Source organism: Dermochelys coriacea, chromosome 26, assembly GCF_009764565.3.
Source record: "Dermochelys coriacea isolate rDerCor1 chromosome 26, rDerCor1.pri.v4, whole genome shotgun sequence".
NCBI classification, from domain to species: domain Eukaryota; kingdom Metazoa; phylum Chordata; order Testudines; family Dermochelyidae; genus Dermochelys; species Dermochelys coriacea.
Window position 1 is genome coordinate 1,465,495 of NC_050093.1, and position 12,495 is coordinate 1,477,989.

The window sequence follows — 12,495 nt, forward strand, 5'->3', positions numbered from 1 at the left end:
AACTTTCCGTTAGTCTCCCCTTCTTTCCTTGCCTACTTGCTCCACTCAGAGGGTCCCCATGTCACCCTCCCCATCCTCCTGACACTGGCTCTCTTCCTAGCTTCAGAGAGCAGACAGACATGCTTGGGCAGTGCCAACCATCTCATGGGCAGAGGGAGATGCGACCGCAGGAGGCCTGGCCATTAGGAAGCGTTTTCCATTATTTCTGACTGTTAAAATGCTCTTAGAATGCCAGGGGCTCTCCAGGAGCAAGAGAAGAAATGGGTCCCGAGAGCAGCATAGCAGCAAGAAACAAGGCTGCAAAACCAGGTGCAACAGCCCAGGATAACACAGGACCCCTTTTCCAGGGCTGGGGCAGCCACTGTGATCTGTTCCAGCCCTGGCTGAAGAGAGAGAGGCCTGTGATCCAGCCTCTCACACCCCTTGAGCACTCTGTGGTCAGAGTAATTTATGTCTCTAAAGTGCCTGAAGTGTTCAGAAAGATCCCAACGCGTTTTACCAAGCATAGTATATAAACCGGTGTTGCTTCATCTACTCAGTCATACGGTCCTCATCACTGCAGTATCTGAGCACACACCCTCATAGCCACCTTATGCAGCAGGGCACTGCTAGCACCTCCACTTACAGATAGGAAACTGAGGCACAGAGGAATTACATGACTTGCCCAAAATCACTCAGGAAGCCTGTGGCAGAGCCAGAAAACGGACCCTGGTGTCCCGAGTGCCCCTGCAAGGCTCTAGCCACTAGCCCATCCACTGCTGGGTTGAAACACAGCACTGTGGGCACGTCTACACAGCCTGCAGCAGCCAGTCTAAGAACTGAGTCAACAGACTCAGGCTTGCACTCCAAACAGCCATGTAGACATCACGACTCGGACTGGAGCTCGGGCTCTGGAGGCCCCCTCCTCCCCCCCGGCTCAACTTCAGAGCCTGAGCTGTGATGTCTACACAGCTACTGTCAGTGCCGTGGCTGTTGGCACACCCGAGCTAGCACCTCTGAGGATAAAGTCCTTTCGTGGCCACTCCACTTCATTTCTAAAGGGACCAAATCCAACAGAAATGCAGGAAAAGACATTACCCAGATTTGACTAGACATTCGTGGGTCTTGAGGACATCCTTGAGAAGGATCGAACGCAAGGGCTCCTTGTCCTGGGGAGACACGACAGAACAGAGTCAGTGGGTCTGCATCAACCTCGCGGGCTGCTCTGGTGGCACTGGGAGCCCACTGTAGTACCCAGTAACTTTGTAAGACCTAAGAGCAACCTTCAGCAAAGCCTCCGTGGGCAGAGTCCTGGCCTTGGCCGCCGGCTGTAATAAGGAGAGAGTTCACTGGGCAGGAGCATTCCCAAATGGCAGCTCCACGCAGAGTCTCTCACCCCCCCCCAAGCCCTAACCCAGGAGCAGAACCCAGTGAACAGCAACTGAGAAGGGGAAAGCAGATGAGCACGGCAAGGTTTTGTGTTTGTTTCTTTTAATCTGTTGGATCACATTCAATTCGCCCTCTTTCCATTCTTAGCTCAGCACCCTCCTCTCCTGTCGGGCTCCAGTCTTTGGAAGTCCAGTGGGCATCTCACAGGTATGAGGGGGCACGGCAGTGTACAGGGAGTGCAGCCTGGCAGGCGTGCATGTGGGACACAGGGCTGGAAGAGCCCCCTGGGTCACTAAGTCCAGACCTCTGCCATCGCAAGCAACGCCCCCGTCATATAATCCCATCTGTAAATTTATCAAACTCCATTTTAAAACTAGACTGATTACTTGCCCTCAGTGATATTCCTCTCAGTGATGGTTAGAAGCCTTCTTCTAGTTTGTCCTCTAAATGCATCCATGGCCAGTTACCGTTGTGATGGTGCATGCCAGCATGTGTGCGTAGGTGTGCGTGTTGGGGGGTATGTTGGGAGGGGAGCGTGCACGCGTCTGCGTGGGGTTTCTTGCTTGCAGAAACAAGACTCAGAACTCCATGGTGGTTCAGGCAGAGGAACAGCCCCTGCGACAGCCAGCTTTGAGCTGCGTTTGTGCCAAGGGCACAGCTCCCCTGCCTGTCCCTAAAACCAGCCACTGCACCTGCTCCCTGCACTCCTGCAGTATGTGGGATCTGTTCTCAGCTTTAGCCCCAATTGTGGGGTTTTCTCCCACAATATTTTCCGTGTTCAACATTTTGATTGATTTTAACAAAAGCCAAAAATGCAGCCTTGCAAATGCCAAGCCCAATAGACCTACGAGTGGAGGGACAAGTGGACAAGGTCACCCAGAGAACTGTGAGCAAGAGGGGGCTGCTTACCTGCTCGCACTTGAAATAACTGATGGTAAAGTCGTCAAGAGCAAAGTATCGGCGTTTCCAGCTCTTCCTCTGAAAAACAGAGAGAACAGTCCCTAATGCTTCCAGGGTTGAGTTCCAGCCTCCCCAGCTCCTTGGAAAAAACAAATGGGTCCTGAGAACCTAGGGGTCGCATCTTCCAAAGAATGAGCATTGGTGAAAGCTGTAAGCCTGCTCCACGGGGAAACAGGAAGCTCAGAGCTAGCAGCTCATAACTGAGGGTACTGAATCACCTATCACTGCTCGGACACCGAGACCTATGCTTCATCAACATGGCCCCATTCCCTGCTCCTATGCAGAGGAGCCGTTCACGCCAGTGTGACACCATGGACCCTGAGAAGTGAAAAGCTCCCCTTTCGGGCACAGTGGCGTGGGGGAAACAAGAGGAGGCTCAGAAGCAATAAAATCAAGCCCCCTTCAAGCCCCCCCAGAGCTCTACTCCATGAAGGACTCAGCGCGACTCTGCAGCACGCACTCACCACATTCCCTTGCTTCACACAGTAGCCGCTCTTGAGGATGGGTGGCCCTGTGGATGGCTTGGAGGCAGAGGTGGGTATGTAGCTCTGGGAGCGTCTCAGAAGAGGGTGAGTGGCCAAGTCGCCTCCGTCTGCTCCTTCCCCTCCATTCTGAAACAAAAAGAAAACAACACTTGGGAACCTGCAAACAGCCTGGGGACGGGAGAGCGGATGGCGCATGCAGGCTTGAGCCTGGCAGAACAGCCGAAGGAATTTAGCAGCCCAGCCTCTAATCTACGCCTGCCCCTTGCCACAAACAAATGACATTTTATTAGCCCAGCTGAACACCACACCTGCCCCATGCAAACACAAGAGCAATGTTTGCAAGTGCCCTGATTTTCAGAAGTGAAAAAAAAAAAATGCACAAGCTCCGCAAACCTTGGCCTCGGGGGTGGGGATCCTGGTAGGCACGCTGCACCTTGGAAAGTCCGACACAGAGCAACACCAAGGAGCTGGCCTTAGTCCCACAGAACACGCGGAGACAGACACTAGAAGGACGCACTCATATGACGTGCACTTTACATGGACGAAGAACGGGCTAATTGACAGATCTCAAAACGTAGTTATCAATTAATCAGCTTCAAATGGGGGGGTTTCTAGTGGGGCTCTGTAGAGGCCAGTACTAGGCCCAATGCTATTTCACCTTTTTACTAGTGATCGGAAGTAAAATAAAGTCACTGCTATAAAATCTGTGGTCGACACAAAGATTGAACATAAGAACTCCCACACTGGGTCAGACCAATGGTCCATCTAGCCCAGCATCCTGTCTTCCGATAGCGGCCAGTGCCAGATGTTTCAGAGGGAATGAACAGAACAGGGAATCATCAAGTGATCCATCCCCTGTCACCTGTTCCCAGCTTCTGGTTGTCAGAGGCTCGGGACATCCAGAGCAGTAGGTTGTATCCCCGATCATCTTGGCTGATAGCCTTTGATGGATCTATCCTCCATGAACTTGAATCCAGTTCTATTTTGAACCCCACTATAATTTTGGCAACATCCCCTGGCAATGAGTTCCACAGGTTAACTATGTGTTTTGTGGAAAAAGTACTGCCTTTATTTGTTTTAAAGCTGATGTCTATTAATTTCATTGGGTGACCCCTTATTCTTGTGTTATGTGGAGAGGTAAATAACACTTCCTTATTCACTTTCTCCACCTCATTCATGATTTTATAGACCTCTATCGTATCCCACCATCATGATTTTATAGACCTCTGTTGTATCCCCCCTTAATCATCTCTTTCTAAACTGAACAGTCCCAGTCTTTTACAATCTCTCCTCATACGGAAGGTGTTTTGTTGCTCTTCTCTATACCTTTTCCAATTCTAATCTATCTTTTTTGAAACAGGGCGACCAGAACGGCACACAGTGTTCCAGGTGTGGGCATACCATGGATTTATATAGTGGCATTATGGTATTTTCTGCATTATTATCTACTCGTTCCTAACATTCTGTTGGCTTTTTTGACGGCCGCTGCATGTTGAGGGAGGTTTTCAGAGAACTATCCACAGATCTCTGTTCTTGAGTGCTAAGGAGTAGGAGCAGGGAGCTGATTTGACCTCTGCTATGGTAGTGTTGGTGAGACCAGTACTGCAGAGAAAAGCAAACAAGAACCAATGGCCAGAAGCTGGGAGCCAGACAATTCAATGATAAATTAGGCACACATTGGTAAGTGAGGGACAAACCACTGAGAGAAGTGGTGCATTCTCCACTTCTCAACTGTCTTGCAGAGGGCGTCCAGGCCATGTTTGCCTTTAGCAAACACATTATCGAGCTCAGTCAGGGATAACCCGGATGAAATTCTATGGCCTGTGTTATACTGGAGAGTCAGCCTAGATGATCTAAAGATCCCTCCTGGCCTACTTAAACTCTGAATCCGTACAATGCAGCCAGCACCACATGGCAAGTGCACGGGGATGTGAAGTGGTTTATTTGCGCCAGCAATGTCATCAGAGCAAGGGGCTGCCCAGGTCCAGATGCTGCCGTCTGCATGTTGCAAGATCATTGGTGCAATATGGGACAACCCATCTGCTGCACCAAATCAAATCTCTCTCATGCAGAGCTCAGTCTCGGCCAGGCCAGTGTCTCTGTCAGGCCTCATCCCATCTCTGGGTTCCCTGCAGGCATCTGACGCAACCTTGCAGCACCCTAGGCCTCTCCCAGCCCCAGGAAAGTAACACTGTGGGATTCAGAGGACAGGATTTGCTGTCCTGCACTGGAATGTCGTTCCTTTCCTAAAGGGCCCTTCTTAGCCCCTGCACCACAGGGACAGCAGGCCCATTCCAACCCCAGCTCCTTAGCCGGACCAGCCACAAGCCATGCACTGGGTGAGCTGGATCACAGAGCTGCACTTACACACGCTCACCCTGCAGCGCCCAGTTGGCACCGTCCCCTGCCATTGGCAGCAGGTGCCATGCTCCCCAGGCCAGCAGGAATCTCGCTGCCAGACAGCTCACAGGAGCAGACACAAAGGGGCCCAGAGCAGAAAAAGCACATCCTGTTGCAGCTGCCAGGTGGGACTCTTATACAGCCACGGGCCCCACTCAGAGAGGCTGATGATGGGGCACGTCAGCACAGCCCACGTGGGCTCTGCTGGTCCTCAGAGCAGCATAGGACACTCAGTGAAACTGGCTGTAGCGTGCCTGTGCTCTGTGGTTTGCCTGCAGCACATCTCACACAACAGCAACACCAGGGCAATCGCACAGCTGGGAGGGAAGGGAGCCCAGTTCCAAGCCGTCCAGCTGCCCCCCTTCGTCCTGCTTGTCCGGGGGTGTGGGGGGACCTGGGTAGGTACTTCCTGAGAGACTCAAAGGGGGGGAAAACCTGGGAGAAGTCAGCAGGCAGACACATTTCCACTGCCTGCTGCCGTGCCATTACTACTCTGCCCTCATTATATAACCTCAAAGAAACAGGCACTCAGCCCAGCCCCTCCTGCCTCCTTCATAAGGCAGAACTGAGGGGGGGGGGAAGAGATAAAATGTAACCACTGTGCACATCTCTCTCTCTCCCCCCATCCCCTCCTTTCAGCACAAGTTGAGGTTAGTGAATTGTTAGAGCAGCGCCCCTGGCTCTTACCAGTTGGCTTGCAGGGCTCGCTCGGGTTGTCCTTATGGCCTTCACGCTGGTGAAGAGGACCGGTGCGGTTAACCAGACAACATGCCCCGATCTCTCACCCTCCACTGTGCACTTTCGCCCCACCCTCCATGACAAGACTTTTGATTTTTCCAGGACCACATGAAATCAATCAAAATAAAGCAACTTGTGCCCAAGCAAGCCCTTCACTTCCTTCCGTGCACCCCTGAGCCAGGCAGGTTCTCTGCAGTCCACTTGGCTGCTAGGCGGGAGAGACGCTTTCGCAGCAGGAGAGCAGCAGCCCCACTCCCCCGTCACTTGCATTATATAGGCCCTTTGCCAGTATTGCAGCGCTTGGTGTTTGGAGAAGGACGGAGCAGAGTGAGGGATTAGTCTCCCAGAGGGAAGAATGGAAGGTGCATATTAGGGACATTCTCTCTGGGGACACGTCTTCCCTACTTTAAAGGAGTACTTGTGGAACCTTAGAGACTAACAATTTATTTGAGCATAAGCTTTCTTGAGCGTACAGTCATTTTCATCGGATGCATTCAGTGGAAAATTCAGTGGTATTAGGTTACGGCTGTAAGGAGCAATCCCTTCAATGACTCCCAGAGAAATGGGCCAGACAGGAGCAAGGCCTTTCCATCCCTCCTATCAATGAGGCCAGGACTCTCCTCTCTCCTGCCTCGAATCACCAAAGCTGCACCTGAGGCAAGGCAGAGAGGCCATGAAGGAAAGGGAGGAAGGAAAGGCCATTTCACCAAGGGCAAGCAAAGAAATGCAGAAAATAACTCAGCAGCTGGCGTCCTTCCCTCAACCCCCTCTGCAGTGCGAAAGCAACTCTAAAGCAAACAGAGGCTGTGGATGGAGATTTAGGCTTTTTTTGGAGAACGAACTAACCCAAAAGCAAACCCCCAGCCCTCTCACATGGGAGAACAGACCAGCATTCACTTGCCACATAAATCACATGGCAAGGTGCCGACTTAACTGCTGCTTATTTGTTTTTAATAGACAATAAGCTTGGCTCCCAAGTGACAAAAGGCCAGAATACACAGCACCATTGTGTGCCCAGCTGCTGCTGCCCTGCTCACTCAGGCTACAGGATCCCTCTGCACTCCACAAAGCAGCTTAGTGTCAGTGCCAGGCAAAGGGGAACCACTGGCTAGCAGCCACCAGGCCGCAATGAGGAGCCAGGAAAAACACAGCCAGAAAGAAGGCTCGATTCTTTCCCCTCGGGTGTCAGGGCTTCACCATGATGCACACGGCTGGGGCCAGCTGGAGCCTTGCAGAGAAACCCATAGAAACAAACAAGACCTTCCCAGAACAGAGATGAAAAATGAGGCTTGGGCAAGGAAGTGAAGCAGAGTCAGAAACCCAGGCAGGACGTCAAAGTTGCTGCAGCTGGGCCTGGAAACCTCCTCTTGGATTCTCAGCATGGACTGCAGCCAAACAGATATAGCGTGGGGAGGGACTGGGCTTCCTGCCAAGGACTCGGTTGCCCAGGGAGCACAGCACAAGGTGCATACACCAAGAGCGTCAGCTGCCCGCCCTGGGGATTCATCTGCACACAGACTAAAATATTCCCAGCGAGTGGGAGTCAAAGGGAGCTGCCAAACCTCCAGGGAGGCAATGCCACTGTGTCTAGGGAAAGGCTTGTTCTCAATGTAAGCCCAGAGGCAGCCATTCGCACCAAACTAGACCGGGGGTTTTTGCACGGAAAGTGGTACCAGACTTGCCGAGCGAGTGTGGGGCCAGTTTCGTTTCTGTGCCTGTTTTCTGTTGTCCTGGTGGAGGCACAGGAGACCCCAAGGCTAAACTCCACGTTCCAGAGGAAATCTCTCATAACCTTCTGCAGTTCTCTCGTGCCTTCCATCCCCAGGTCTCAAAGCACTTAAAAATGGAAATGCCTCCCAGTGCGGGTCTCTGCAGCGAGGATCAGCACCGGGATGCTCAAGAGCATTATCCCCATTTCACAGGCTGGGAAACTGGCACAGACCTAGGAAGTGACACAACCAAGGGTCACAGCACTAAGATCAATTGGTGCAGCCAGGAACATCACCCATGTCTTTTGACTACCGAGCTGGTGTTCTAACCTGCAGGCCAGCGCTCATCCCTACAGCAGTCCTAAAGACATGGTAGGAAGGATGAAAGCGGTCCTTTGAATGAACACTCTCCTACCTTCCTAGAATGGTTGAAATACATCTCCCTATAGAGCTGCTCCACTCAGGTAGCAAGCCCCACACACAACCAGGACTGGGATAGGAGGAAACTGCTTCAAAATGGGAGGTGAAAACACTCCCTGGAAACATATAGATTCATAGAATTTAAGGCTAGAAGGGACCATTAGATCATCTGGTCTGACCTCCTGCAGACACAGGCCAGAGACCCTCACCCAGCGACTCCTACTTTGAGCCAGAGCATCTCTCTTAGAGCAACCCAAGCAACTGGGACTTAAAGTGATGAAGAATCACCACATACTGAGGTGAGCTGCCCCAATGGTCATTTACTCTCCCTGTTAAAAATTTGCACCTATTTCTGGTCTGAATTTGTCTAGTTTCAATTTCCAGCCACTGGATCTTTTCTTGCCTTTGTCTTCTAAATTAAAGATCCCTTCGCTATCACAAATCTTCTCTCCTTGGAGGTACTAGACACAATCAAATCACGTCTTAACCTTCTCTCTGATAAGCTAAATAGTTCAAGCACTATTCACACAGGATGGAGCTGTACAATTGTCTTGCTCTGCTACTTCCTGCCAGCAATCTCCCTTAGACATGTACATGGATAATGAAAACATACATGTTGAGTTAGGAATAAAAAACCCAAAACCCTTGCTTTATCCCATAATCACCCAGTCAGGTCTCTTGCACCTCCTTCTGAAGGAGCTGGTGCTGGCACCATCAGAGACAGGCTACTGGTCTAGATGGATCATGGGTCTGATCCAACCCTGGCAATTCCTATGCTCCAATCAGGCCCAATTCTGCACATGTGCACACTCTGTAGGTCGGGGAAGAGTAAAACGCCTGCAAGGAGAACACCGCAGTGACATAATTCTCCATTCTATTTTAGGCATGACTGATAAGAGCTGATATTAGGCTGTCAAAACACCAAAGGTGGAAGTTGCGATGGTCATGCAATGCACCTCCATGCGTCCAGGGAAAGGGAGAGTGGGACTACTGGAGAAAGGGGGGTCGCCAACCTTCTTTGGCATCTCCCAGCTGCTGTTCCGGAGAGCAGCAGCTGGAGCTAGTGGAACCAACCAGGTGATCTGGCTCAGACCTTCCGTGGGCCTTGAAGAAGTGGGGAATTGAGACAGAGACCAGGCCACAGCTAAGGGGCACAAAAGCTGAGGCAGTTTGCAGCTTTGCATGTGGCTCCATAAACCCCTTTTGACTCACTGCACTTTGGAGCCAGAGAGAAGTGCTGTGTGCAGCTATTTATAAACCCTGAGTGGGAAGGTTTCACAGGCACAGACCTGGTTTCCTGAACTAAAGTGCAAATCAATTCCACCAATAGGGGGAAGTGTGTAATCAGACTGTGTTACTTCAGAGAAGGTCAGACAGCCTCCTGCCTCTTGCCCAGACAGCTCAGAGCCTAAACATCAGACTCAGAGACATGTTCCAGACAGATTCCCCAGGCAACAGATGTCACATAATGGGTTAAACTGAAGCAACGACACTCAGATCCTCCCTCAACAATCACACTGAAGTTCAGTCACTGGAAATGCCTCTCATTTAGCACCAAGTTCTGCCTCATCTCTGAAAAACTGGAGCAAGTTGCACATTTGAAGGTTCATACTAAATTCTGGTGAAAACATTACGGCTCGCAACAGAGTGTGCAGCTCCCCCAGACACACGTGTGCTGAGAGAGATGGCAAGCAGACCAAAGGGGGTGTGACTTAAGTAGCCCAGTTTGGTACTGTCTGAAGCACCTGCCACTCAGTGTGAAGAACTGCTGATTTAGGCTGCGTTTACTGAGGCTGCTTAGACACGTAGCCAATCCAGGACTTTCTGGTCACACTTTCAGCTAAACCCATCTTCCGAGGTGTTTCTGAATGCCAGTCACCATAGTATCTAGGTGTTAGGAAATCGGTGGCAGGGCTGAGTCTCGTGTCACTTCCGCTCTGCGTGCCCCCGTCCCAGAAAGCAAGAGATTTTCCCACACCTTGGGAGGGCTCTGGGTATATGCCAATGACAGATTTCATCCCCTGACATATGCCTGCCTGCCTGCCTAGCACACTTCATGCAGCTCACGTGACACTGTTGCTCCAGAATCTGCCCCAGCTTCCTCAGTTTCCAGGTGGGATCTGAAGTATTCTTGGCCTATAAAGACCTAAATGGTTTGGGCTCAGAACAGATGCAATGTGGCAAGGCGCATGAGCCAACAGTCCCCTGGTTTAAGAGGGAAGGTGTTTTTTGTGAAGGAACCTCAACTTGGACCCCTGGAAACCAGATTTATTACCCTTAGGACTTGCTGCAAGATCCACCCATTTCCTGGGAGAAACACTGGGATGGAGTCGGGGCAGCTGGGGCTCTAGTGGGGGTTATTTGTTGTGGGCCTCATGCACAAACTTTACTGTTGTAGCGTGTGAGTTACTATACAGAGCGGCCTAGCTTGCAGTCTGTCATCTCTGTGGATTAAAAGATATTCCCCCACTCGCTGTACTGCTTCATAGTTCGGGGGTTGAGACAGGCACTTAAAAATGAACAATAATAATAAATGCGGGTTTCCCACCTCTGGTAGATGATGGATAGTATTTGTTGCTTAAAAGGTTGGGGATCCAGGTATAATTTGTTGCAGTTAACTACCACCTGAGCAGTGTTTATTCTGCAAAAGGCAGGATGGGAACAGCTCGTAGAAGAAAACGGATGCAATGCTGTTGGCCTGGTTTACAGCAGAAGCTTTGCTGATGGTATTAGAAGGAATTGGAAGAGGAAATAGGCAGGAAATTGCATTTCCTGCTCAACACATGCTAGCTAGAGCAAGGACCCTGCATTTCATCCCAAGACTGTTTATCCCTCAGTACCATGTTAATCACACACAATTGTTCCATAGGTCTCTGTTATGGTCAGTTAGAGAAATGATTAGAGGCAGAAGCTAGGACATAAAAATGATGAAACAGAGACGCAGTCAATGGCACAGACATGGGTCAAGCATACAGCTGGAAGCCTCCCAACAGTTAAATACAGGAAAATCGAGAGCAGAAAGTGTGATAAATTTCATCACCCTGCTAAGCGTGCAGAGAACTGCCAGCTTTTCCCCCTTACATCCCTCAAGAATTGCTCCTTCTAGCCAGTGAGATGCGACAGTCCAGAACATTGTGCTGGTACCAAGCGTATTTCATTTCACAGCTTGGACACAGAAAGGCAAGGAGCGAAAGTTAAACTACAGATCGTTTCTATTCACCGTCCCCAAATTGCCAACTCTTGTGATTTTATCGGAGACTTGCCGTACTTGGTGCTTTTCTTAGAGCCCAGGCTCCTGGACTCGTGAGGAATCTCAGCTTTCTTTATAAAAAGGAAAGAAAAAGAAGTTTCTAGCCCTCCGGATGCCAGAGAAAAAGCTGCAAATGAGAACCAATAGAACCCTAAGGCTCAGAAAAAACCAGGGGGCAAAGAATAGCGACCTAAAGTTTGTTTTTAAACATTGATGATTTTAAGCCAAGCTCATATTTGGGGGATGGAGGGGCAACTGACTGACTGATTGGGATTTTTATTCACAGAGGTTGCCGATGCTGCATCCTCACATGGCACCTTCTGGTTCCTCCCAATTGAACGCACAATTCAGAACATTCTCTGCTAGCACAAGCACAGATCGGCAAAGCCACAGCACACTCTGCCAAGGCAATGCAACACGGACACGCCCAGCTTACCTGATTGACAGAGTAGGTGTGTGCACAACCACCCTCCAATGATCTCAGTTTTGTAGGCCACCTGTGGTTTCTTCTCCTGGGCTTGGGGTGCAATGGGGGGCTTTGTAATCTCTGTGGCTAGGGGCAAACTACCACTCTTTGGCACCTGTGAACAACAGAAATGGGGGAGTCAAATCTAGCCCCAAACCACCCATCTTGGTAGAAATGAAGACTTAGCAGGTTTAGGCTTAGGGTCTGCAACTGGGACACTGGCCTGTCCAGTCTCCCGTACAAATATAGCAGTGCCTCTTTAAACACCACCACCAAGACACCTCACATCAAGGTTAATGAACATGTGGCTCCATCCCAGTTAGTTTGCAGGAGAGCCTGATGACATGAGGAAAGAAGAGAGGTGGTGGATAATTAAACATCACCTGACACGAGTCTGTGACCTGCCTCTGGAACTCTCCACATTTGTGCTCTTTTAATTGTCCTGCTCTCGTTACTGCCAGACTTAATGATTAGCTTTTGCAGGTGTAAGCAGGTAGGCGACAGCACATCTACAGCGGTGTGTCCCCAGCAGCGTGCAAGGCAGCAGCTGGGACCCAGCTTTGTATTCAGAGCACGCTGAATCATCCCCTTCCGAACAATGATATACCATTAATCAGCAAGAGGTAACAGCAGGACAAGGCTGCTCTACTCCCACTGCAGTAGGGGGAACAGCCCTCTCCGTGTCCTAGGGAAAGGGCA

At 50.6% G+C, this 12,495-nt stretch overlaps 1 protein-coding gene across 2 annotated transcripts in view; it reads right to left on the bottom strand.

Annotated features, from left to right (window-relative positions):
- Positions 1–12,495, bottom strand: part of PLEKHA2 (pleckstrin homology domain containing A2) — a 53,120-nt gene that overhangs the window by 15,057 nt on the left and 25,568 nt on the right. For both annotated transcript variants that reach the window (XM_038385005.2, XM_043503127.1), the window contains exons 6-8: positions 2,793–2,939; positions 2,278–2,346; positions 1,078–1,148 (exon numbers count right to left, since the gene is read on the bottom strand). In XM_038385005.2, coding sequence (XP_038240933.1) covers positions 1,078–1,148; positions 2,278–2,346; positions 2,793–2,939 — 287 coding nt within the window. The remainder of the gene's footprint in view (positions 1–1,077; positions 1,149–2,277; positions 2,347–2,792; positions 2,940–12,495) is intronic.